General features: G+C 38.7%; 1 protein-coding gene across 1 annotated transcript in view; it reads right to left on the reverse strand.

Moving 5' to 3' along the window:
* BTAF1 (BTAF1 RNA polymerase II, B-TFIID transcription factor-associated, 170kDa) overlaps positions 1-24139 on the reverse strand; it is a 105657-nt gene extending 81518 nt beyond the window's left edge. Inside the window, exons 1-4 of the mRNA XM_011995863.1 lie at positions 23818-24139; positions 12342-12465; positions 7711-7825; positions 5277-5423 (exon numbers count right to left, since the gene is read on the reverse strand). Of these exons, the coding sequence (XP_011851253.1) occupies positions 5277-5423; positions 7711-7825; positions 12342-12465; positions 23818-23831 (400 nt within the window). The 5' untranslated portion in view covers positions 23832-24139. The remainder of the gene's footprint in view (positions 1-5276; positions 5424-7710; positions 7826-12341; positions 12466-23817) is intronic.
* Between the last annotated feature and the right edge of the window lie 3580 nt (positions 24140-27719).

Here is a 27719-nt window from a genome sequence, read left to right on the forward strand (position 1 = left end):
TCACGAGGTCAGGAGATCGAGAACATCCTGGCTAACACGGCGAAACCCCATCTCTACTAAAAAATACAAAAAACTAGCCAGGCGAGGTGGCCGGCGCCTGTAGTCCCAGCTACTCGGGAGGCTGAGGCAGGAGAATGGCGTAAACCCGGGAGGTGGAGCTTGCAGTGAGCCGAGATCCGGCCACTGCACTCCAGCCTGGGCAACAGAGCGAGACTCTGTCTCAAAAAAAAAAAGAAAAGAAAAGAGAGGTAAATGAGCTTGAATTTGGCAAGTTTCTTATATATAATACCAAAACCTTGAGAAACAAAAAAAATACAAAAAAAATGGACTTCATAAAAATTAAAAACTTTTATATTTCAAAGGATACCACAGAGGAAATGAAAAGATAACCAACAGAGCAGTAGAAAATATGTGTACATTAGGCTGGGCGTGATGGCTCACGCCTATAATCCCAGCACTTTGGGAAGCCAAGGCTGGTGGATTACCTGAGATCAGGAATTAGAGACCAGCCTGGCCAACACTGTGAAATCCCATCTCTACTAATAATAAATATATTAGCTGGGTGTGGGGGCAGGCACCAGTAATCCCAGCTACCGTGGGAAGGAGCCGAGGCAGGAGAATCATTTGAACTCAGGAGGTGGAGGTTGCAGTGAGCAGAGATCGCACCACCGCATTCCAGACAGGGTGATGGAGTGAGACTCTGTCTCAAAAAAAAAAGAAAGAAAGAAAGAAAAAGAAAAAAAGAAAACGTGTAAATAACGTATCTCTTAAGAAGCTTGTATTGAGAACATATACTCTTACAACTCATAATAAAAGGGCAAACAACCCAACGAAAAATGTGCAAGTTATAAGAATTGACATTTCTCTAAAGAAGGTATACGAATGGTCAATACACGAAATGAAGTTCAATGTTATTGGACAACAGGGAAATGCAAATCAAAATCACAATGAGATATCACTTCACACCATTAGTATGGCTATAATCAAAATGTCCGATAATAACAAGTGTCAGGAAAAGATGTTGAGAAATCGAATGTAAAATAGCAGAGCCACTTTGGAAAACTCTGGCAGTTTCTCAAATGGTAAAATACAGTTACCATATGAGCCAGTAATTCCACTCCTAGGTATCTACCTGAGGGAAATTAAAGCATATGTCCACACAGAAAGCTGTACATGAATTTTTATAGCAGTATTTTTCTTTCTTTTTTTAGATGGAGTTTCACTCTTGTTGCCCAGGCTGAAGTGCAATGGCGTGATCTCAGGTCACGGCAACCTCTGCCTCCCCAGTTCAAGTGATTCTCCTGCCTCAGCCTCCCAAGTAGCTGGGATTACAGGCATGCGTCACCATGCCCTGCTAATTTTTGTATTTTTAGTAGAAATGGGGTTTCTCCATGTTGGTCAGGCTGGTCTCGAACTCCTGACCTCAGGTGATTGCCCGCCTCAGCCTCCCAGCAGTATTTTTCAAAACAGATAAAAGGTAGAAAAAACCCAAATGTCCATCAACTAATGAAAAGCTTTACAAACTGTGGTATTCATACAATGGAATATTATTTGGCCATAAAATGAAATACTACCACATCATATCCATTAGGATGGCAACTATCAAAAAACAGAAAATAACAAGAGTTGGCAAGGATGTGGAGAAACTGGAACCCTTGTGTACTATTGGTAGAAATGTAAAATGATGTAGCTGTTAGGGAAAACTGAATGGCAGCTCCTCAAAAACTTTAAAATAGAATGACCATCTGATCCAGCAATTTACTTCTGGGTATATACCCCAAAGAACTGAAAGCAGTAACTCAAACAGATATTTGTACATCCATGTTCACAGTAGCATTATTCACAACAGTCAAAATGTGGAATAAGCCTGCGTCCACTGGTGAATGAAAGGATAAACAAAATCTATATACATACAATGGACTATTATTCAGCCTTAAACAAAAGGAAATTCTGTCCTATACTACAACACAGATGAACCTTGAGGACATCATGTTAAGTGAAATAAGCCCATCACAAGAAGACAAACACTGTAGGATTCACTTACGTGAGGAATCTAGAGTAGTCAAATTCATGGGGATAGAAAGAATAATGGCTGCCAGGGGCTGGGGAAAGGGGGAAATGGGGATTTGACGTTTAATAGGTACAGTTTCAGTTTTGCATGATGAAGACTTCTGAAGACTGGCTGCACAACAATGTGACTATACTTAACATTACTAAACTTAAAAATGGTTAAGGATGGTAAATTTTTTATTATATATATTTTACCACAATTTAAAAAACCTAATATATCCCTTAAGAGTAATAACATTTAGAAAAGAAAAAAAAGTACTGATATACTCTATCACATAGATGAACCTTGAAAATATTCTCTTAGGTAAAAAAAGCCACTCACAAAAGACCACATATTGTATGATTCCATTTACCAGCCACATGCCATTTAATGATGAGTACATTCCAAGAAACGCGTCATTCAGTGATTTTGTGGTTGTCAACATCACAGTGTACTTACACAAACCTAGAACGCAGAGCCTACTACACAGATACGCTGTATGGTATAGCCTGTTGCTGCTAGGCTACAAACCTGTATAGCATGTTACTAAATACTGTAGGCAACTTACACAATGGTAAGTATTCATATATCTAAACATAGAAACGTACAGTAAAAATGCAGTAATATACTTTTATGGGACCACCACTGTATATGCAGTCTTAGTCTGTTGCTGACTTAAATGCTGTTATGTGGTATGTGACTAAATATAAAATGTTGAGAATAAGCAAATCTAAAGAGACCAAAAGTAGACTTGGGGTTGCTAAGAAGAGGAGGGAAGGAAATAGGAGGATAAAAGGGTGATAGCTTAGGATATGGGGTTTCTTCTTAAAGTGACGAAAATGTTCTAAAATTGACTGTGGTGATGGCTACACATACCTGTGAGTATACTAAAAATCACTGAATTGTACACTTTAAATGACGAATTATATAATGTATAAATTATATCTCAATAAAGTTGCTTGAAATTTTTTTTTTTTTTTTGAGATGGAGTCTCGCTCTGTCGTCCAGGCTGGAGTGCAGTGACCGGATCTCAGCTCACTGCAAGCTCCACCTCCCAGGTTTACGCCATTCTCCTGCCTCAGCCTCCCGAGTAGCTGGGACTACAGGCGCCGGCCACCTCGCCTGGCTAGTTTTTTGTATTTTTTAGTAGAGACAGGGTTTCACTGGGTTAGGCAGGATGGTCTCGATCTCCTGACCTTGTGATCCGCCCGTCTCGGCCTCCCAAAATGCTGGGATTACAGGCTTGAGCCACCGCGCCCAGCCGAAAATTTTTTTAAAGACTGCTCTACCAAGTAGGGAAAAACATTAGGCATCCAAAAGACTGCTTGATCACAACCCCAATACACTTACACAGAGCCAAAAATTGGTCCTCTCATTCCAGAGGAAGTCCTATTGGGGGAAATAAGCTACAAAGGAAACCCAGACCAGTATGTATACTAATCATATATGGTGTCACTAATACATAGGAGGGGACAAACACAGATCAACATTTAAAGAAAACCTAACTATAGGGTTTTAAACAAGCACTGTTCAGCAAGCTCTGACTTATTAGCACGAAAAAACTGAGTTCCCAAGAAACTGCAGTTCCCAATCCTGGTTACATATCAGAATCACCTATAGGACTTTTCTCTTTTTTTGAGATGGAGTTTCACTCTTGTCACCCAGGCTGGAGTGCAATGGCATGATCTCACTCACTGCAACCTCCGCCTCCCAGGTTCAAGCCATTCTCCTGTCTCAGCCTCCAGAGTAGCTGGGATTACAGGCACCCGCCTCCACACCCAGCTAATTTTCATATTTTTAGTACAGACAGGGTTTCACCATGTTGGCCAGGCTGGTCTCGAACTCCCGATTTCAGGGGATTCACCTGCCTCGTCCTCCCAAAGTGCTGGGATTACAGGTGTGAGCCACCATGCTGAGCCGGGCTTTTCTTTTAAATACAATTACCTACACTTCTTTATAGATCTATGAAATCAGAATACGGCAAAACCAAAACATATACAATTTTTATCTCTGATAATGTCCATGAGTACACTAGTAAAGTCAGTAAACTTACTGTTTAGTGATATAAACGAAAAGTTTTTGAAGACTTTTACCTCCATTATTAGAAAAACTGCTTTTCCAAAACTTAAGCAAATTATCCTCTTAATTCTCTGCAAAAATAACTAGATCTTTTAATAGAAACCATACTAAACAAGATGAAATGAGAATTTGACAATTTTTTATGATAAAAAAAGTGAATATATTAATAAGGTTCTAAATGACGGTTAATTAGCAACAGAACAGAGTTTCATTCTGTTTTGTTTTTTAGTCAAAAAGGCAACTTATTTACCTACAAAAATCCACTTAAAACATAAAGGTTTTTTCCCCACTCCAGGCCATTATCTTGAATGGCTAACACATTTATTTTATATTCAGATAGATTCTGTAAGTTTAAAAATATTAGGACAATACCCGTCCAAGTCTTTTTTCCTTCTTTTTTTGAGACAGAGTCAACCTCTGTCGCCCAGGCTGGAGTGCAGTGGCGTGATGTTGGCTCACTGCAACTTCTGCCTCCTAAGTTCAAGCAATTCTCCAGCCTCAGCCTCGCGGGTAGCTGGGATTACAGGCACTTGACACCACGCCTGGCTAATTTTTGTATTTTTAGTAGAGCCGGTGTTCCGCCATGTTGGCCAGGCTGCTCTCGAACTCCTGACCTCAGGTGATCCGCCCACCTCGGCCTCCCAAAGTGCTGGGATTACAGGCGTGAATATCTATCCAAGTCTTATTTTTCACTCTTAGTTTTTGCTTTGGACACCAGCATGAGTAAACCCAATTAATACCAGAAATATGTGATAAAAACAAAACAATCAATCTCTCAAATTTCCAGAATTGGGAAAGCATTACCACAATCTGTACTAATCCTGATTTTATAATATATTAAACTGGGGCTCTTGGGTAACACTTTATAATTTCTATATTACCTAATACAATTGTTGCTGAAATATTAATATGTATCAACTAATGATACACATATTCACTTAAAGGAGGAAAAATACTCATACTGTAGCTTTAAACCAAATACAGCTGGGTTACCTTCAAATTCATAGCATTCCCTCCACCTGCAAACTTCAGTTAATTTACATTTCATGACATGTTAGTTTATGTGTAACTAATGAACAGCATATGAAGTGACAAATTCATTTGAAAAAACAAATTTTAGACTTTCTTCTACAGAACCACTACAGACCTGATTTTTCATCTTGGACTTCAAATTCGGCACCAGCAGATCCCAGGAGTGATGCACCATGTTGTAACAATCTACATATATCAAATCTGTCAAAATTCAATCGCTCTGTAGTAGGTGAATCTTCCATAGAACTTTCGGAAGTAGGTTCTACATGAGGTTTAAAAATATTAATTTGCCAAAGTGTGGAATGAAAGAAAACAGCATATCATTACTTGGGTTGCATCAGTTATACACATACATACACACACACACACACACACACACACACGCTTTTGTTTTTTTAAGAAGCAAGGTCTTGCTCTGTTGCCCAGGCCGGAATGTAGTGGCACAATCACAGCTCACTATATCCTCAAACTCCTGGGATCAAGGAATCCTTCTGTCTCAGCCTCCAGAGTAGCTGGGACTCCAGGTGCACACAGCTATGCCTAGCTAAGTGATTTTTATTTTTGTAGAGACAAGGGTCTCACCATCTTGCCCCAGGCTGGTCTCAAACTCTGGGGCTCAAGCAATCCTCCTGCCTCAACTTCCCAAAGTGCTGGAATTTACAGGCGTAAGCCATTGTACCCAGATAGTAATATTTTGAGAAAAGTAAAAGTGGAGGAAGTAGAAAAGCTACTGTGGGTTTATGATCAGTTCTTAGTTATCTATGAATAAACTGGTGGTTCTTCTTTCACCAACCATCAGATTTTAGTGAGTATATGTGTAACTGTGTCCAACCACAAAAGCAAAATGTTATGTATATAAAGAAATGCATTCCCATGTTAAAATGTATATGTTGAATATCATGCTGTCTCCACTTACTGTAAGAATTTAAAAATACCAAGGTAACAGAATGAGTTTATTATAGCTCAGTTAGAAGATAAAAATATTCACAGAATGTATTCATGAATAAGGCTAATAAGAATCATCCCTCCCCATACCTGAGGAACACGCTGAGCCACGAAGCAACTATGCACTCAACAGGACTCAGTTCCCATACTCTGGGCAAATAAGAATCTCCTGGTAAGTTGCCAAAACCATATATACATGTGAGGTCTAAAAACATCTATAAAATGTTCTGTATTCCTTCCTCAAAAAGCTATATGTTATAAATGTTAAAATATAATAACTCATTGACTTAATAGTTTGTTTAGCTGGCATCTGCATGAAACTCATCTGTTAACTAAAGTATAACTGCTTAACTTAAAATGAATTTCTATTAGTATTTTAAGTTTTCTAGTGATGATAAGCAAATTCACTTACTAAAAATTTTACAGCTAGTTAAAAATTTAATGCTAGTGTAATGCTAGTTTTTTTAAAAAATTAAGTCTTTTAAAAATGGAACTAAGTTGTACCACCTTTATGTACCAAACTAAGTGGGGATAACAAGCTAAAAAGGAAAAGGCTCTTTTCTAAAACAAGTTACAACTTCTCTAGTCACACATTTCATTTAATGAGAGAAGACAAATTAACAAAATAACTCAAAATAACAGGTATCAGGAAATATAAACCAACTGTTTTACGCAAGTTAAGACTTATGATAAAAGTGATGTTATTAAAGTGAGTTGAGGCCGGGCACAGTGGCTCATGCCTGTAATCCCAGCACTTTGGGAGGCTGAGGTGGGCAGATCACTTGAGGCCAGGAATTCAACCCCCCACCCCAGCCTGGCCAACAAAGCAAAACCCCATCTCTACTAAAAATACAAAATGAGCTGGGCATGGACCTGTAATCCCAGTTACTTGGGAGGCTAAGGCACGAGAATCGCTTGAACCCAGGAGGCGGAGGCTGAAGTGAGCCAAGACTGCATCACTGCACTCCAGCCTGGGTGCCACAGTGAGACTCCGTCTCAAAAAAATAAAATGAAATAAAATAAAATAGTTGAAAATGAATCTAGTTGTACCATTGAATTTTGATTTAATTAAAATGTGCAACTTTCCAGCTTTTCAGAAGCACGTAATTTGTTTTTAAATATCACTACAGGCAATCAGAACACATTTTTTCCCACTACAAGAAATCTAAAAAAGGGCACATAAAAAACAAGACTTAACACTCCAAATATCTATATATAATTGTGCTTAAATGTAGAAAATAACTACCCTCTACTATTCTCCCAGCAACAAGAAAAAAATAGACTTTCAAATATTTACACTGTACTGATTTAACTTCTTTTTTTAGAATGTCAATTACTTGAAGGGAAGTAATAACCTTTGTAAATCAAGCATACTGTAGAATGTGTAATTTAAAATGCATACAAAAACATTTTCTATATCCAGTATTTTTTTTTTTCAATGTGGTGAAAAATCACCTTATTCAGTATCATTTCCTGACAAAGCTGTACCTAAAACCATGGAAATTAAGACTTTAAAATTGAAATTATTAAAATATAAAATGCATATTATAATTAATTCTACAGTTAGGTTTTTACTTAAAACTACTTTCTCCACTTAAAAGCACCTTGTCTGGTTCTTGGCACTGGATTCCACTCAGGTACATTTTTCACTATAGCTTCAACAGCTTGTCCTGCTGCGATCCGGGTATCCCAATTTGCACTCCTTAAATATATCAACACCTTAAAAATTATAAAATACAAGTTATGTATACAAAAATATTGTTTGTGCAAGGTAGCCAGAACAGAGAAATACAAATTTACTTGTTATTAATGTATAATTTGGCAGCCATCCAAATACATATAAAACACCTTAGAAATTATTAAATTAATTTACAAGATTCTATCATTCACATAAAAATCACTATCACCTTAAATAGGGGATTTAAGAAACCTGTGGCCAGGCACAGTGGCTCATGCCTATAATCCAAGCACTTTGGGAGACCGAGGTGGGCAGATCACCTGAGGTCAGGAGTTCAAGACCAGCTTGGCCAACATGGTGAAACTCCATCTCTACAAAAAATACAAAATTAGCCAGGCATAGTGGCACGCGCCTGTCATCCCAGCTACTTGGGAGGCTGAGGCAGGAGACTCCCTTGAACCTGGGAGGCAGAGGTTGCAGTGAGCCAAGATGGTGCCACTGCACTCCAACCTGGACAACAAGAGCAAATCTCTGTCTCAAAAAAAAAAGAAACTTGTAATTAAAGAATGTTTAAGTGCATTTTTAAAATGACAGCCATTTAACATACTAAAAAGCAAGTACATATTATTCATTAAGTCCCATTACTTAATACAAAGAATTGAAAGTTACAAATACTCAAGTTCAGTATGGTTGTAAGATATAAGATCAATACACAAAATCAATTGTATTTCCACACATTAAACAATCTGAAAATGAAATTAAGAAACCATCCCATTTACGGTAGCATCAGAATGTAGAAAATAAGAATCAATTTAACAGAAGCAGTGTATGACTTGTACAATGAAAGCTATAAAACACTAAAAATATTGTTGAAGAAATTAAAGATATAAAGACACCTAGTGTTCATGGATTCAAAGACTTAAGATTGTTACAACAGTAATATACAATAAATTAATGAAGAGATTCAACACAATTCCTATTAAAATCCCAGCTTTTTGTTTGTTTGTTTTGTTTTTTTGCAGAAATGGACAAGCTGATCCTAAAATGTATATGCAAATGCAAGGGACTCAGAATTACCAAAACGATCTTGAAAGAAAAAAAAAGTAGACTCACACTTCTTTTATTTTTATTTTTTAGAGACGGAGACTCTATGGTACCCAGACTGAAATGCAGTGTCTTAGTCACAGGTGCAATCATAGCACACTGGAGCCTCAAATTCCTGGCCTCAAGCAATTCTCCTGTCTCAGTCTCTTGAGTAGCTGTGCCTATGGACATGTACCACCACACTTGGCAACACATACTTCTTGACTTCAAAACTTTCTACAAAGCAACAGTAATCAAGACAGTGTGGTACCGGCAAAATGACAGACTTACAAAACAATGGAACAGAATTAAGAATTAATAAATAACCTGTGTCTATGGTCAACTGATTTTCAACAAAGACGTTGAGACAATTCAATGGAGAAATAACAGTCTTTTCAACAAATGGTGGTGGGATAACTGGAAAGCCACATGTAAAAGAATGATGTTGGCCGGCCGTGGTGGCTCACGCCTATAATCCCAGCACTTTGGGAGGCCGAGGTGGGCGGATCACGAGGTCAGGAGATTGAGACCATCCTGGCTAACACGGTGAAACCCCGTCTCTATAAAAATACAAAAAATTAGCTGGGCGTGGTGGTGGGCGCCTATAGTTACAGCTACTCGGGAGGCTGAGGCAAGAGAATGACATGAACTCGGGAGGCGGAGCTTGCAGTGAGCTGAGATTGCGCCACTGCACTCCAGCCTGGGGGACAGAGCGAGACTCCGTCTCAAAAAAAAAAAAACAAAAAAAAAAAAAAAAAGAATGATGTTGAATACCTAGCTCATAACATATACAAAAATTAACTAAAAAACTGACCACAGAACCCAAAAGTAAGAGCCAAAACTATAAAACTCTTAGAGGAGAACTTAGGGGTAAATCTTTGTCACTTTGGATTAGGCAAAGGTTTCTTAGATACGACACCAAAAGCAGAAGTGATGTTCAAGAAAGTAGAAAGCTCACAGAAGAGTGTATTTCCAAATCAAATATCTATTTCCTAATAATACACCTTTGTATAGTTTGGATACCTTGTATATGAAGAACTATACGAAGAACTTTCACAACCCATCATAAAATGACAAATAACCCAATTTTTAAATGGGCAAGGGATCTAGGTAAACATTTCTCCAAAGAAGATATACAAATGTATTGCTTCTCTGCTTTTTGGCTAAGATCAAGTGAAGACATACAAATGAATAATAAATACATATGCCTGATATCATTAGTCATCAGGGAAATGCAAATTGAAACCACTTCATATTCAGTAGGATGGCTATAATCAAAAAGTCAGTTAAGAAATATCGACAAGGATGTGGAGAAATCTAAGTTCTCATACACTACTGTTGAAAATGTAAATGATGGGACCATTTTGGAAAATAGTTTAGCAGTTCCACATAAAATTACCATATGGTACAGTAATTCTACTCCCAGGTATATATATACTCTGGAGAATGGGGAAAAACCTCCAAAATTTTATACACAAATTTTCATAGCAGCATTTTTCATAATACAGCAGCCAAAAAGTGAAAACAACCCAAATATTCATCATCCGAAAAATCAGTAAGATGTACACATGTATGTTCACACAATGGAATATTATTTGGCAATGAAAATGAATACACATGCTACAATATAAAAACATTACTTTGAGCAAAAGAAATCAATCACAATAGATTACAATTCATTTTATATGAAATGTTCAGGATAGGCAAATATTCCTACAAAATTAGTTTAGTGGTTGTCAGGCACGAGTGCAGGAGTATTGAAGAGTGACTGCTAGTAGGTATGAGGCTTCTTTTTGTGGTGATAAAATGTTTTAAAATTACAGTATGGTGATGGCTGCGGTACACAATGTTAATATACTAAATACCACTAAATTGAAACTTACAGATGTAAATTATATTTCAATAAAGCTGTTTAAGAAACAAAACCGGCTGGGTGCGGTGGCTCACGCCTGTAATCCCAGCACTTTGGGAAGCCAAGGTGGGAGGATCACGAGGTCAAGAGATCAAGACCATCCTGGCCAACATGGAAAAACCCTGTCTCTACTAAAAATAGAAAAATTAGCTGGGCATGGTGGTGCGCGCCTATAGTCCCAGCTACTTGGGAGGCTAAGGCAGGAGAATCGCTTGAACCTGGGAGGTAGAGGTTGCAGTGAGCCGAGATGGCGCCACTGCACTCCAGCCAGGCAACAGAGTGAGACGTCTCAAAAAAAAAAAAAAGAAAAGAAAAGAGAAAGAAACAAAACCAACGGGCAACAGGAAAACATTGACGGCCGAGAAAAGAGGAAAGATGGTGAGACAGTGCTAAAGGCAAACTCTGCCTCTTTGGGAATGATTTGATGGTAGCCAATATGCTGAGGTCTGAGTGAAGAAGACCAGAACTCACTTGGAAGGCTGGAAAACTTTTCTCAGTTCAGCACAGATGGGGCCTGTTCATTGTTTCACAGTTTCAGGTCATTCAGTCCTCCATTTCTTCTCTTGGGCTGAGGAGAAGAAATATGTTGCCTCTCTCTGTCTCCACCTTACACACAAATACTGCCTAACATGCATCCTTCTTCATTCTAAGAACATGGAGCCTGTAGGTATCAAATCACTGTCTCTCCATCTACATCCTAGTTAGAAAGTTCGGATAATATGTAAGTGGGAATTATGTTGGAAAGAAAGTCACTGTTAGTCCTTCTGGTAGCAACCACATAGTGCAGATGTGTGTATGTTGAAAAGGGCTTGGAACTCCCACTCATACACAACAGAGATGGACAGATGAGAACGAAAAAAGGGGTCAAACCGAAAGGAGAGAGAGATCCTGGGGCTCCCAATATCTGGGCAAACATATTGCTCCCCTACACTACCCTGTATCTACCTCCCCAACTCCCCTACTCCTACACAAAGCACTCCTGCTTTACTTTCCATGTCAGGAAATTAAATGTATAGAATTTGCCACTTGTTACGATACAGGTACACTTCAATAAGCATACAGAGTTCAGTAAAAATACAGCAGTAGCTTAAGGGAAGAAAATGGACTAGGATTATGAAAACACTGATCCACCAAAGCAGAAAGCCTCCATTTTCAAACAGCTGATAACTAAGAATGTAATAAGACTCCAACTTCTCATGTATTTCAATCATTGCCCATGAGTACTCATCCATTCAAAGACTACCAACTATAATATAATTATTAGTCATTAAGAACAAGTTAGACCACTAACAAACCAGATAAACAACTTAGTTCATTACCAAACTGGGACAGATTCAAATTTGTGCCACAGGCAAAAGGATCTATACTCAAATCCCTTAAACTACTAAACTTGATTTTAAAAAAAAAAAAAAAAAAAGGTTTAAGTCTTATGACAAGGGGGGAAAAAAAGAAATAGCAAAAATGTTTAAAAATTAAGATGATGTTTACCTTTATTTTTGTGTTCTTATCCATGAATAAGTCTCTACAATTGTACTATACTAAAAGAAAAAAGAAGTTCTTACTTTAGACAGGAGATTATTGAGTTCATGGGGATGAAGCTTCACCACTTCTCCAAGTTGCTGTGCAGCAGCTTTTCTTGTTACAGGAGTAGTGCCAGTATCCAGTAAAATAAAAAGGCGATCGAGCCTGAAATAACAAAAATACAATGGTTATTCTGAAATGTTTTTCCTCATATGTACAAGTTTGAGTCAACAAATGTACTGAGCAGATGCTATGAAGGAAGACCTACACTAACATAGATAAGCCCCGGAAGGACATTATGGTGAAATAAGTCAGACATAAAAAGATAAATGCTGCATATCCTCACTCATAAATGTGAGCTAAAAAGTTGATCTCATAGAAGTTAAGAGTAGAATAGTGGTTACTAGTGGCTGGGAAGGGTAGGAGAGGCAAGGGGGATAGAAGAGGCTGGTTAACCTATTTACAGCTAAATAGAAGGAACAAGTTCTAGTGTTCTGTGGCACTGTAGAGTGACTAAAAAACAATTTACTGTATATTTTCAAATAGCTAGAAGAGAGGCACTTTGAATGTTCCCAACACAAAGAAATGATAAATGTTTAAGGTGAATAATATGCTAATATGATCATTACATTGTATATGTATATGAAAATATCACACTGTACCCCCATAATAATGTACAATTACGTGTCAATTAAAATAATACTTTTTCTAAAATTGCAAAAATAAAAATAAAAGTGACCTATGCTAGGATTACAAGAGATGCCTAATCTCTTACGGAACTTGCTACTGGGGTTGAGGGGAGCAGGTAAGGCAAGTACAATACGATACATGGCAGAAAAAGAAGTACAAAGTGCTTTGAGGATTGTGAAAGAAAGGAGCAAATACTACATCCCCAACTATGTAATACTGAAAAGGTTTCATAAAATAAATGGTGTATGAGATGGATCTTACTGGTAGAAAAGAATTTTAACACTGGTGGAGATTAGGTGGTGAAAGGGAAAGGGGAAGAAATACCTGGAAGATGGAAAACAAGAACACAACAGTAAGAGAAGGGAGAGTATATTTAGGGAAATGAACAACACAGTTTGGTTGTAATTCAGGGTATACTTAAGAGAAGAGTGGGAGATACAGCTACAGAAGTAGCTGGAATCCTACTGTGGAGACCTTTTAATGAACTCGCAACCATGAAGGTCTTGGGTCAAGAAAGTAATGGAACTGAAACTACGCTTTAGGAAGATTAATCCGGCAGCAGTGTGATACATGAAGTAAAATGAAGGAAACTCAGCAGGGCATGGCCATGTTTGTAATCTCAGCACTCTGGGAGGTCAAGGTGGGAGGATCACTTGAGGTCAGGAGTTCGAGACCAGCCTGGCCATCATGGTTAAACTCCATCTCTACTAAAAATACAAAAATTAGCCAGGTGTAGTGGCATCCACCTGCAGTCCCAGCTACTAGGGAGGCTGAGGCAGGAGAATTGCTTCTGAAACCAGGAGGCAGAGGTTGTAGTGAGCTAAGATCACGCCACTGCACTCCAGCGTGGGTGACAAAGTGAGACTGTGTCTAAACACTTGCCTTTACCCATTCATTCACTGGCTTTTGCTATAGGATTGGTGAACAGTCAATCAGACAGTAGGACCAAAAAAAGGGAAAAAATGGTTTCTTGACCTACTTTTGTCTTGATACCATCCCCCTTCTACCCTCATTCAATTATCCTTTCTCCAATATCTCAAATCAGTGTTACTAATCCATTCTCTTCTTCCAATATGCAGAGCTCTCTCCCTACTGAGAAAATAAACTGCTTGATCTCCACTCTCTAGAACACTTTCTTTTTACTGTCAAGCATCTTGAACAAGTGTTTAAAACAACATTTCCTCATCACATACAATTTAATCCATATAAATCAAGGTTCCATCTTTCTACACTGAAATATCACACCTGAAGGTCACCAATGAACTCTTAGGCTCCAAATCCAATAGTTTTTTAAAAGGCCAACTTTTCTTGACTCTTCCTTGACAGCTGTGACCAGCAAGCACTCCATTCTTACACTACTTTCCTTCCTAGGTTGCACATTATATTACCCTGTTCTCCAAACTCTTCTTTCCTTAGTTCTCCTATTCTTAATACTCTTAATATTAATATTGGGAGAATATTCATGTTCAATCCTTGGCTGCTCAACTCTCATCAGTTTCTCCCTGAGGAAACTGTATACTGTTATTTGTTTAAATTATATCCAGAACAAATATTCCCCAAGTCCAGGCCCTCTGAGAGTGCCAGTTTCACACTCCCAACTGCCTTGTCATCCTGTTGCCAGATTAAGTTCCTAAAGCACCCTTTGAATAAACCACTACCTTACTCTAAAACTTTCAATGGCTCACACTTACCTACCAGACAGTAATCCAAAACAAAAAGTATCTCCCAAATATGGGTATTTTTGGTTTCCACAATTTTGCCTATACTGTTTCCTCCACTTAGAATGTCTCTCACACTCCTCCAAGCTAGGGTTACAGTGGCTCACCCCTCTTTGAGGGGATGGTTTCCTGGCCAGTTTCTGCCAGATCCCCAGAATGGTCACTGGTTGTGGTTGCAGTGAGTAGGTACTCTGCCTCACTGCAACAGCAGGCAGCTGTGCAGATATAACGGCCCCAGGTGTGAGACAGGAACTGCTGGTGGGAGGCACAGCTGAGAATATGGGTATATCACCTGGAATTTAACCAGATACACGATTAGACGTGATCTTCAGGTGTGCCTGAGCTTGCTTCTCTAACAAGAGAATAAAATGTGCTACAGCAAACAAACAAAATATTTTCTCTTTGTTCAACTTTTCAGCCAGCTCCCATCCATCAAGATTCAGCTGAAGTCCCTCACCTTCTTGAAACCATTTCAAACTACTATGCAACAGAGATTACTTCCTTTTCTGAAACCCACATGAATTCTCAACTTGAACAGCTACTTCAGTATTTATCATGCTATTTGGTGGCATCTCTCACATTAGTCACATGATGTCTAATTTTCCTCATTAGGCTTCATCTCCTTCAATCATTCTTTTTGTCTCGCACAACACTTTGCACAGTATTCAAATATTTGTTATATAGTTGATATTTACTGTAACTAAAACTATACTTAAGGAAAAGTTCAAGTTTCTTAGGGACAAGTTTAAGAACCAACTTTAAGGAAAGAAAAAGTATTTTGTATTTTTTTTTCCTGCTTCCTTTGAGAAACATCCTTAATCTGTGATAGCAGTATTACACAAAAAAATGGGTTGGTAAGGTAATGTTTCAGTAAATGAAAAGATCAGCACAGCAGTACTTCAGCATTCTGAATAAGGCAGTTAGGCCTGTCCCAAATAGCAAGCTGAAAAATGCCATGCAATAGGCACTGTATTCCTTCCATAATTTCCATCCCTCCTAAACTTTCCTTTGGTCCCCTGCTACCCAGCTTCACTTAGAACTCCTGCTCGAAGACCTTATAGACTCCTCTCTAACCTAATGCTGATCCTGTCCCACAGCCACACAGTTCCTCTTGCCTCTCCTTTTTGCAGAGCCTTTTATCCCAATGCCATGTCACGTCACCTCTGCTTTCCCACCAGCCAAATGCCCTAAGGTAGCAGATCAGCTCATTCTCTCATCCACTCCATGCCTGTTTATCCTTACTTCTTCCACTTTGGATGGTAACCAAAATTGCCTCCCTGAATAGAGGAATGGGGACACAAGAATGTTTCTTTGATTCTGTTGACTTAAAGCCCCTTTCATAGCCCCATTCCTCTCTCCAGGAGAGCAGATTGGACACCACATAAAAGGAAGAACAAAAGAACAAAGAGATGAGCAGACAAAGATCTGACAAGAGGGCAGTCTAACCTGTTATCTCAGGGTAGCCAGCTATGAGGCAAGCAGGGTAAGCATCAGGGCCAGGTCACAATGGAAAAGGCTGGTACAGTGAACTGGTGGGGAAAGGAAAAGAACGTGAGACAGAGTCAGTATTATGTTGGAGGGTAGACAGGGCCCTTGGTGAGGGAAAGGTCTGAAGGAAGCTAGACGGACAGAAGAGAAGGGAAAGTTAAAAGGAGGGCTGGTTGAGGGAACACTGTACTTACTCCCATACTACTTTTGGCTAAAACTTCTGTTGCAGAACAGCTAGCAGGAAAAAGTAACATTCTTCATTCTCTGAACGATAGACAGACAGACAGAGGAGACACAGGTAACTGATGTCAAGCTGCATGGAAGGTACCAAAGACTATAGAAGGATAAGTAAAACATAAGAAAATTATATTTTATAATATCCACTGGTTATAAATTTATTGAGAATAAGAAATCTGGCCCATTTTCAATCTGGATGTCAACTCCAAGAAATAACTAAACAAGACATGATTCATGTAACCTGTGATTTCAGGCAAATATTCTAAAGACTGCCTAGAAAAAGGAAAGAGTACATAGAATTTTGTAGAGGTTATGCTAGCAGTTGCAATCCAACCTCTCTCCTCTCCAGATGTTTGCATTACGTTAATTCATAACAGTAAAGCCGTAAAAATAAACAGAAAGAAATGTCACGCATTTTAAACAATAAAACGTGTCCTAGATTACTACTTCATAGTTAATAAACAAACACATGCTGTATTCCCACTCTAAAACATCCCGGGGGGTGGGGCACAAAAAGCCACACTGATATTTTCGAAATAAAGTTAAACTCTCCGATAAATTAGGGAAGGTCAACTGACAGAATACCTCACAAAGATAGCTTTGTGTCCTTAACTAAAAAAGCATGATCAGTCAAGAGTACCCATTTAGTTACACATATTTTATACGTAGCAAAAGTACAGTAAAATTTTAAGTATAGATGATTTGAATGTTTACTTTTCTGTGTTACTTAGGAAATAAGGAAAGATCATGACCATCACTTAGTACAGTGCACAGTGTGTACTTAATATGTGGAACTTAGCACAGTGTACATATTATCATTAATATGTTTCAAAAGAAACAACTTCCAACAAATTCTCCAGATTAGTGTTTTTAAACATATACTTTCTAGGTCATGTTGTGGATAATTTGAAACTATGTTAATGTTATGTTGTTTTAAACATAAAGATATCATACAGAACACTAAGAATCAATATGAAGGTGTGAAACCATACCAAAGCCAGGTGCAAGGGCAGGAATATGCTAGATAAGTTATCCCATTCTACCCCAGACCATAAACTCCATGAGAATGGAGAGCACACTGTTTTTCTCTGCTATACCTCTAGCACCTATAACACAGAAAGCACTCAGTTAGTATTGGTTAAATGAATGAAGAACGGTGAAAATGTACAACCAAGCTATGCTATTTCCTTCAAGACATTTTTTTCTACCCTCCATCCCTGATCGAACAACCTATAGCCTCTTGCATGACTTTATCTTAATGACAAAACATAGTACATAGTAATCTAGGTTATTTAGCAGAAGTATGGGTGGTTTTAAAACTTCATATTAATATATATTATGTATTAACATGTAAACTTCATAATACATTTTAAAGTGTATTATTAAACGGTTAAAACAGTCTATTTTTATGTGTGTGTCACAATTGAAAAAAAATTAAAAATAATACCTCAAACAAGTACCTTGAGAAACAAACCAAAGAAATAAGGAGGAATTTACCATTGGGATTGAAATGGAAAAGCTTTGATAATGACTCTTCTACTTTTTCTGGTTTATCTCTAAATTTTTTAAAGTATGAGATATTTGATAAATTACAATTTACAACAGTCCCTTCTGTCATCTTATAATGGATTGAAATTAACAATAAGGGCCAGGTGAGGTGGTTCATGCTTGTAATCCCAGCATTTGGGAGGCCAATGTGGGAGGAATGTTCGAGGCAGGAGTTTAAGAAAACGCTGGCCAACATGGAGAGACCCCATCTCTATTTTTAAAAAATTATTAAAAATAAGTTAACAGTAATGGAGGAATAGGCCTAGAAAACCTGTGTTGTTCTTTATTGGTAGTTTTTTCTACATTAACATTTTCCTGTCCAGGATCCACTCAACATCCCCTACATCAAGAAACTTCCTTTTATTTGACAGAATAGGCCTACTGAAACAATGTTGCTCTGAAGTATCAACAGTGCAAACAGAAAATTAACAAAATTGAGCGAAGGTCTGCTCATATGTAGCAATTTGTTTCTTCCATAAGAGGATGCGTTTTTGTTTTTTCTGAACCCTTTCTGAACACTATAACATTTTCAAATGCAAAGATAAGTGAGAAATCTAAGGTATGGCTTTCAAAACAGTCATATCAAAAGTACTGTCTAGACATTGTAGACATGACCTTTACAGCACAGATCGCTGAGGGAAAATTATAAATTTTTGAAACCTTCTCTAGCTGATTAAGGAAAAACTATGTTCCTATTAACTAGCCCATGTACAATAATCAGTTCCATTAATTGTGGCATAAACAGGCAAAGGTAGCAAAAACAAGCTATTTTAAAAATTGTATTAAGTAATGGTTCCCAACACAGCTATAGATTCCATAAACCTAAACCAGGCACGGTGGCTCATGCCTGTAATCCCAGCACTTTAGGGGCAAAGCCACGTGGATCACTGGAGCCCAGGAGTTTGCAACCAGCCTAGGCAACATGATGAAATCCCACTTCTACAAAATACACAAAAAAAATTAGCCAGGCATGGTGCTGTGCATCTGTGGTCCTAGCAACTTGGGAGGCTGAGATGGGAGGGTCACTTGAGCCTGTGGCACAACACTGCCCTCCAGCTTTCTAGCCTGGAGGCCAGAGTGAGACCCTGCCTCCAAAAACAAACAACAAACAACAAAATGCCTAAGAAATCCATCTAAGGTTGCTTTGTTTGGGGGGCGGGGGACGGATTCTTGCTCTGTCACCCAGGCTGGAATGCAGTGGTGCGATCGCAAAGGTAGCTTTTACTGTTGGTGGCAAAATCCCAACTAAGTAACAGATGATAATGAGAAAAAGCCTCATAAAGCAAAATAATGGTATTCAAAGATATAACACTTACTATTTAAATTATTCACAAGAAACACTGAAAGTCTGTAATATATGCTAATTTGTTTTTTGCTGAGGTTGACTTTGTGGAAACAAGTCAAGTAGCTAGTGAATGACTAGCTGACTTTCCAGCATCTGCATCTTAAGGACAACATTCTCCTCTACTCCTACATCTGTATTTTGAGTCTTGTACTAAGGGTCTAAAGAATCATATCATTTTCCATTGATATTTCACTGCATTTCACAGAGAACTTCAAATGCTATGACTGTATTTACAATTTCAGAGAGTAACAAAATTATTTTTGCAAGATGTAACTCAGCTACAGATCAACAGTCATGCATTTCATAATCTGCCACATTCTTACAACTGAAAGTACAGTAAAACCAAGCCTATTAAGCAGGGTTTAAAATATATGACCACACAAAATACATCATATCCATTTTGCATTATAAATGACCATGCTATTACAGAATTTACTGTATTATAAACTTCAAAAAATTATTCTAATTTCCTTCCTGTAGGAGGTAGCTTTAAAAAGAAAAAAATATTCTGATGATTGTTAAAATTAGAAAATGGCCAATATTAAAAGCTATAAAGTCTTCCTTACTGCAAAAAAAGAAAAAAAGAAAAGAAAAAAGTAGTTAAACTCAAAAGCACTCACTGAAAAACACTGGAAATAGTCTACTATGCACAAATTACAGTAAAATCATACTCCTACAAATGTAGGAGTAGAGAACAATGTTGTCCTTAAGATGCGGATGCTGGAAAGTCAGCTAGTCATTCACTAGCTACTTGACTTGCTTCCACAAAGTCAATCTCAGCAAAAAACAAATTAGTATATGTTACAGGCTTTCAGTGTTTCTTGTGAATAATTTAAATAATAATTGTTATATCTTTGAATACCATTATTTTGCTTTATGAGGCAACTCATATGGCAACTCAAAAGGTATTAAAGCAGGAAGCAAAATCACTCATTCATTTTTTTTACATGTACTGAACACCCACTAAGAGCCAGGCATTCTGAGGATGGAAAAAATCAAAGACACATTTCCTTCTCTCACAGAGTTTATATATCCAGCAAGTAAGATAACAATTAACCAATTACAAAATATAAGTATTATGACTGACAGGAATATGTATTGGTGCAAATAGCTCAGATGAAGTAAAACCAGAGAAAAAGTCCTGAACAAGGTGATATATATGCTTAGATCAAAAAATTGAGGCAGGTGGATCGCCTGAGGTCAGGAGTTCGAAGTCAGCCTGACCAACATGGAGAAACCCGTCTCTACTAAAAATACAAAATTAGCCTGGCGTGGTGGTGCGTGCCCGTAATCCCAGCCACTCAGGAAGCTGAGGCAGGAGAATCGTTTGAACCCGGGAGGTGGAGGTTATGGTAAGCCAAGAACGCACCATTGCACATCAGCCTGGGCAAGAAGAGCAAAACTCCGTCTCAAAAAGAAAAAAAAAAAAACTAAGGTCAGAACTAGCCATACTTGAGATGGGGCTAAGAAGTGTTCCAAACATAAAGAGTAGGGGGTAAGAAAATGAATTCTGGGGAGGGCGGAGGATAGAAGAGAGAAGGTGAAGGGGAAGTACAGAGAACTTGACACAGGATGAATCTAAAAAGACGACGCAGGAACCAGATCACAAAGGATCTGCTAAGATACGTTTGTTTGGGAATGCGGACTTTATCCTAGGGCAATAGGAAACGACTAAAGGGTATTAATCAGAAAGATGACCATGTTCATGTTCAAATTTGCAAATCAGTAAATAATGCAATTGAAGTGAAGAACAGATTGAATGAGATGCCATGGAAGGCAGGAAAAGGAGAGAGGCTCCTGTCTTGGACTAAACAGTCTAGTCCGAATACCAAATACAATGATACATAAACTTAATATGAGATTTATCAGGTGATACAATATTTAAAGGGATGAGTACTTCCTTTCCTAGGGCTAGAAATGTATATTTTCTAGAGTGTATATTTTCAAAAGATTGGATGTAGCTTTACAGCGACAAAAGGGAAGCGTCTCTCTAAAGGTGTCTTGGACTAGAGATGGTGGCATGTTTTAGGATTGTGGTAACCGGTATAGAAAGAAAAATGATTGGCTGGAGAAAGATTAGAAAGGCAGAATATACAGGATTGGATTTGGTAACTGGCTGGACACGGGAAGTGGGAGGAAAAGGGAAGTCAAAGAATATTCTCAAATTTCTTGACCAGACAATTGAGGGAATAATGGTACTAATTTACTATTTCCCATCTGTTGGAAATTCTGGTGGAAAGGTCTTTAAAATATTACAGTGTCTCTTCAGTTACGCATATGTAATAAACAGTGCAAAAAATATTTTAGACTTGATTTTGGCATATGGTTTTTACCTCCTGGGCTATTTTCCACCTATTTTACATAAAATAGTATTAAAATGAGTCTGCACCAACAGGAGAGAAAGGAAGTTTGGTTAGCACAGAACTACACTTCGTGCGTAGAGAAGGTCAGCTTGAAACTAAAATTTGCCATTCAAAGAAGTCCACAGATGAAAAAGTCAAGAATTGACACTACCCCCAAAACACACAAGGTGTCTCAAAATGTTTAAGCACAGAAATAGCTCTTTCATAAAAACATGACAGGCTTTTTAAAAAGTGAACAAGAAAAAAATCTACAGAAAAAGAGTGCTAGTCTTCGAAACACAACATCCAGAACAAAAGACAGTACCTTCAAAACCCACTCAGTCATTCAGAAATATTAAGTGTCCTAAAATTCCGAAAAGAGATTAGTGTAGGCCGGCCCGGTGGCTCACGTCTGTAATCCCAGCACTTTGGGAGGCTGAGGCGGGCAGATCACAAGGTCAGGAGATCGAGACCATCCTGGCTAACACGGTGAAACCCCGTCTCTACTAAAAACACAAAAAATTAGCCAGGCGTGGTGGCGGGCGCCTGTTGTCCCAGCTACTGGAGAGGCTGAGGCAGGAGAATGGCCTGAACTTGGGAAGCGGAGCTTGCAGTGAGCCAAGATCGCGCCACTACACTCCAGCCTGGGTGACAGAGCCAGACTGTGTCTCAAAAAAACAAAAACCAAAAAAAAAAAAAAAAGAGAGAGATTAATGTTGCCCGAAGTTTAGGTTCTTTTTAAACACTTTCATTTTGTCTTTATAAAGCTACATCCAATCCTGTGATAATACACATGTTACTCTAAGAAAGGAAGTCCTCATTTCCTTAAATACTGAATTACCTGATAAATGTTATATTAAGTTTATATAGCAATGCATTTACAATGTATATATTCATGTATTTATACAGGAGGTAACAAATTAGAAGATACACCTTTCTATATTTGCAAAAATGTAAAATGTCACTTGCATTCTCCCAAGGCAGTTTTATTTAAAAAAAGAATTTACTCACATTGAATAGATTAATCTATAAAATAAAAATCAGATGCCCCATACTACGGCACCTAGCAACCCCCTTCACCCAACTCCCATGGGCTTCTCCCACACACTATTTCATCAGTCATCTAGGGAGTTTGTAAGGAATGGGTTATCCTTTCTCTTGCAAAACAGATAAAACTTGCGCACTTAATATACTCCAAGAATGTGTTCAGTTAATTATAAAAAAGAAGGAAAACTATTTGTTTTCATCATTTATTCCTTCAGTCTATACGGTAAAAGAATCCAATTCTCATTAAAAGTTACCATATCAACTCTAAAGAACTTGGTGAATCCACCAGATTACTATCACAGAGGAACTATCCCTTAATCACATGTATACAGGGCCACCAAAATCCGCCTACAAAAGCTTTCCAACCATTCTATCACACTGGAGGAAAGAAGAATGTTTCTCCTATAGCTATACAAATAAATGTCTTGTTAGTTTTTCTATAGTTTTCCTGGGCTTTCCTGTTGACAGGCAATATTTCAAAAGAATATAAGATTTGTGATTTATCTTCCACGCCTTAGCTACGGAAAATGATGCTAATACGATAATTGGCTTAAGGTTACAACGCTGACGTTGGAATGTTTACTGCCAAACAAAAGGAGAAATTATACTTAATTTTAAAAAACATCTCAGGAAAGAACATACCCCTAAAAACGTAAACTAAAACTGTTAACATAATTAGACGGTCTCTTAGATAATAGTAATTCAGGTTTCCCCTCCATCGACACTAACTACCAAGTTTTCCCATGAAATGGAGGTTAGGGACCAGCCTTAGAATACTGAGAAAGATAAGAGACTTACTCTCCTAGAACCGAAAGAGGGAAGAGAAACCAGAGAACAGAAACATGGTGAGGAAAGAGAAAAAACAGCTCTAACGTGCTAAGGGGTCTATTTAACAAGAAAAAGGCATTACTGAACCGATTCATCCAGGAGTAACCCGAGCCCAAACCCCTGCCGACCACGGGGCGAACTCCGAAGTCTACTGAAGAAAGCGCCAGAGCCCAGTGACAATGAGAACCGCTCTTCTCTAGGAGTAGGGGCTCTGAGAGGAGCCCATGCCTTGCCTGAGTCGCCTTTCAGTTCGCTCGTCTGGAGCAAGACCCACCTGGAGACCGCCATGGCCGGGTGCCGGCGGTTCGGAGCTCCCCGCGACCTACGCGCCGCGCAGCTGAGGCGCTAGTTTCCAGAAAGCTGAGAGGCGCAGGCCCAGGCCGCGGAGCACAGGGGAGCGGCCGGTGCGGCGTGGAGCGTTCCAGCGCAGGCCCTCGGGCATCTGCCCTGCCGCCTACCCGAGCTCGTCCCCGCGGCGGCCGGAGAGCAGGGGTCCAAGACAGTAGCGGAGGCGGCAGTCCTCCGACCCGCACGACTTCAAACCGGGTACCCCCAGCTCCGCTCTTTGCTGACGCGGGCGTCGGCACGCAGAACTGAGCGTCAGCGCGCCGGAAGTGACGTAAGCTCACCGACAGGGGCTCCGCTCGGCGCGAGCGCCTTGGGTTTGGTGGCAGGCGCCTAAATAAAAGCGCTTTGTGCTGATATGGAGAGGATGTCTAGTCTTAAGACTAGGGAAGGAGGTGAAATAAGAGTCCCCTTATTTAACAGAGAAGGAAAAAGTCGATTTAGTCCAAGTCCTGAAACTTCAAAACCTTGGTTTCTAATTCCATACCACCCAGATTCTGCTTCCCATCAGACTGCTAGGAAGCAAGATCAGAAGGACCTTAAGATGAGCTTGTCCAGGTGGTGAAGCCAGTGGGAGGAGTGAAAGCAAGAAGTCGCTATGACACTGAAGAAATGGCTCAGATGTTTGTCATTGTTTGCCAGAAGTTCTGCCTAGGTATTGGAGAGGTCTTCTGACCAACGATTTTGCCAAGTTAGATTTCTCAATTGTTTGTGTTGTTTGTACCATCATTTTCTCAGCCAGCCAGATTTGAAAACTACTATTCTTAAATTTTTGTTCTTTTGGGGGACTTATCTGGCTTTTCAATAGTTTTAAGTTCATTAGGCTTTTAAACACTTCTGCCAGGCCGTTGTCATCTTACACATGATTTTTTGTTGTTGTTGTTGTTGTTTCTCGAGTTTCGCTCTGTCGCCCAGGCTGGAGTGCAGTGGCGCGATCTCGGCTCATTGCCAACCTCCGCCTCCCGGGTTCAAGCGATTCTAAATGTGCCTCAACCTCCCGAGTAGCTAGGAGGCACAAGGGCCCCACGCCTGGCCAATTTTTTTGTATTTTTTAGTAGAGACGGAGTTTCGCCATGTTGGCCAGGCTGGTCTCCTGCTCCTGGCTTCAAGTGATCCGCCCGCCTCGGCCTCCCAAAGTGCTGGGATTACAGGTGTGAGCCACTGCACCCGGCCCTTAAACTTGATTTTTATGCTAGTAGTCAAAATAATATTTCTCAAATTTTCAAGTCAGCCCATTTTATAGGCCACCAACAGATTAATCTTCAAAAAAACCTCACTGCTTTTTATCATGTGGCTCCTATGCTTATAAAGCAGGTCCATTGGCTTCTCATTACCTGAAGAGGCTACGTCTCAATCCTTGAGTCTGTTTTTCATCTGTAAAATGAGGCTAATGAGAGGTACTGCAGAAGATTGTGGGAATAAAATGAGGTCATGAATCTAGAAGAGCTTACAAGAACTTTGTAAACCATAAAGTAGCATATATGTATGTAAAGAGAAAGAAACTAACAAGTACCTGCTCTGTGCTGGGCACATGACATGCATTATCCATATAATTTGTAGGGAAACCCTGAAAAGTTACTTTTAATCTTCGTAGACAAAGAAACTAAGCTCAGAAAGGTTAAGTAATTTGCCTCAAGATCCAAGCTAGTGATAATATTTATTGTCCAGTCATTCAACAAATGTTTGTTATCTCTCTGTATCAGAAACTATGCTTGGCGGTGTTTATACTATTGAAATCTAATCAAGTTGATGTTCGAGATATCTTTACATTTTCACTTTAGTCACCTACCTGCCTCATCAGTTTATCTCCTACCATTCAATAACAAGCAGATGCTTTTTACTGATTGTGTACAACATTCATTTAGCCAAAATTAAGCACCTACCATATGAGAGATTGGAACTTCTGAAGAAACCAGAACAGACAAGGTGCCTACTCTGGTTAAATTTACATTCAAATGAAAGGAAAAAGAAAATAAACAGATCAACACTGAAAATATATTTATGTGCTACGTAAAGAGAATGATGGGATTAATGGTATGATTAAAGACCTCCTCTTACTGGGTAAATCAGGGAAAAACAGGATTAGCTTAAGCTGAGCCCTAGATGACAAGAGGTAGCTAAATGTGTGACAGCCTGGGAGCCTTCCAGGAAGAGGGTATATGTAGTGCAAAGGCGTAAGAGAAGTCTGCTCTGTTGGGAAATGAGATAGGAGAAGTAGAAAGGGGTTATCGTAAGAAATTTGGACTTTACTCTATATGAAGTAGAAAGTCATAGAGTTTTAAGCAAGTAAGTAAAATATCTGAGTTATATTTTTAAAATCTTTTTAATTTTAGATAATTGAGTATGTAGTCTAAATGGCATTAGAAGAGAGGAAAGGACTGGTGGTGTAGATTTGTAAAGGATGGTATAATAATCAAATACATTGATATTGGACTGGCTTGTTTGTAAATCCTTTCTCACCACAGTTAATCACAGTGTCTTGAGGGGGAATTTTAAAACCTCTCTAAACTTCATCTGGGAAATGAGGATAATAATAGTACTCATAGGGTTGTGGTGATGATTACATTAATGCATATAAAACATTTAACCAAGTGACTGCCACAAGAAGCCCTCAAAAATATTATTAACTACATTGCTTATTGTTTTTGTTAACAATGAAACCTTGAGTAAGTGGCAACTTCTAGTCTCAATTTATTCAGCTGTGAAATGGGGATAATGATAGTACCAGTTCACCACCCTTATCTATACTAGTTCATCACCCCTGCCAGATAGTTTTCTGAGTTAAGAATTATTTAGGTTTTGAAAAGTAATCCAATGAATATACCTTGTATTATGCAACACCCCAACAGCTTCTAGGGCAGTACTCTATAATCAAATATATTTATAGAGCTGCAGCAAAATGTATGACTAACCATACTAAGAGGAATAAGTAAAAGACTATAGATAGACATATGCCAGTTCAGGCCAGGATTTGCTGCCAAATATATATTTTTGAGATGGCATCTTGCTATGTTGCCCAGGCTGGTCTTGAACCCCTGGACTCAAGCAGTCCTCCTATATCAGCCTCATGAGTAGCTGGGACTATAGGTGAGTTTTTAAAAGTGTGGTTTTCAGACCATTTTCAATTTCAGAATTGTAAATAATAGATCATGAACCTATACTTATAGAATCGTCATAAGAAAGAAATGAGTTCCTACATGATACACTTAGAAAATACTAAGTATTAGCCAGGCGTGATAGCTCATGCCTGTCATCCCAACACATTGAGAGGCTGATATGAGAGGATCGCTTGAGCCCAGGAGTTCGAGACCAACCTGGGCAACATAGGGAGACCTCATCTCTACAAAAAAACAAACAAAAAAAATTTTTAATTAACCAACTGTTGGTAGCATGTGCCTATAATCTCAGCTACTCAGGAGGCTGAGGTGGGAGGATCCCTTGAGCCCAGGAACTTGAGGCAGCAGTAAGCCATGATCATGCTACTGTACTCTAGCCTGGGTGACAGAGGGAGACCCTGTTTCAAAGAAAAGAAAAGACTAAGTATTAAATAAATATTAACTATTATGATTAACTATTTTAGTTATTATTTATAATAATAACTGAATATATACCATTAAGTGAACAAATATTCACATTATGGGAGTTAAGAAGAAGAGATAATGAAAAAGAAAGCTTATTAAGTGAAATTATTGCTTAAAAAAGCCTTTCAAGTCTTGGGACAGATATAGAGAGGCAGATTCATAGAACTGAAAGATCCCCCAATAAATACAGCCCAAAGACATCCTCACCAAGGCCCATGATAATCACACTGTCAAAATTTAAAGAAAAAAA

Source organism: Mandrillus leucophaeus, unplaced genomic scaffold (genome assembly GCF_000951045.1).
Source record: "Mandrillus leucophaeus isolate KB7577 unplaced genomic scaffold, Mleu.le_1.0 Scaffold1133, whole genome shotgun sequence".
NCBI lineage: Eukaryota > Metazoa > Chordata > Mammalia > Primates > Cercopithecidae > Mandrillus > Mandrillus leucophaeus.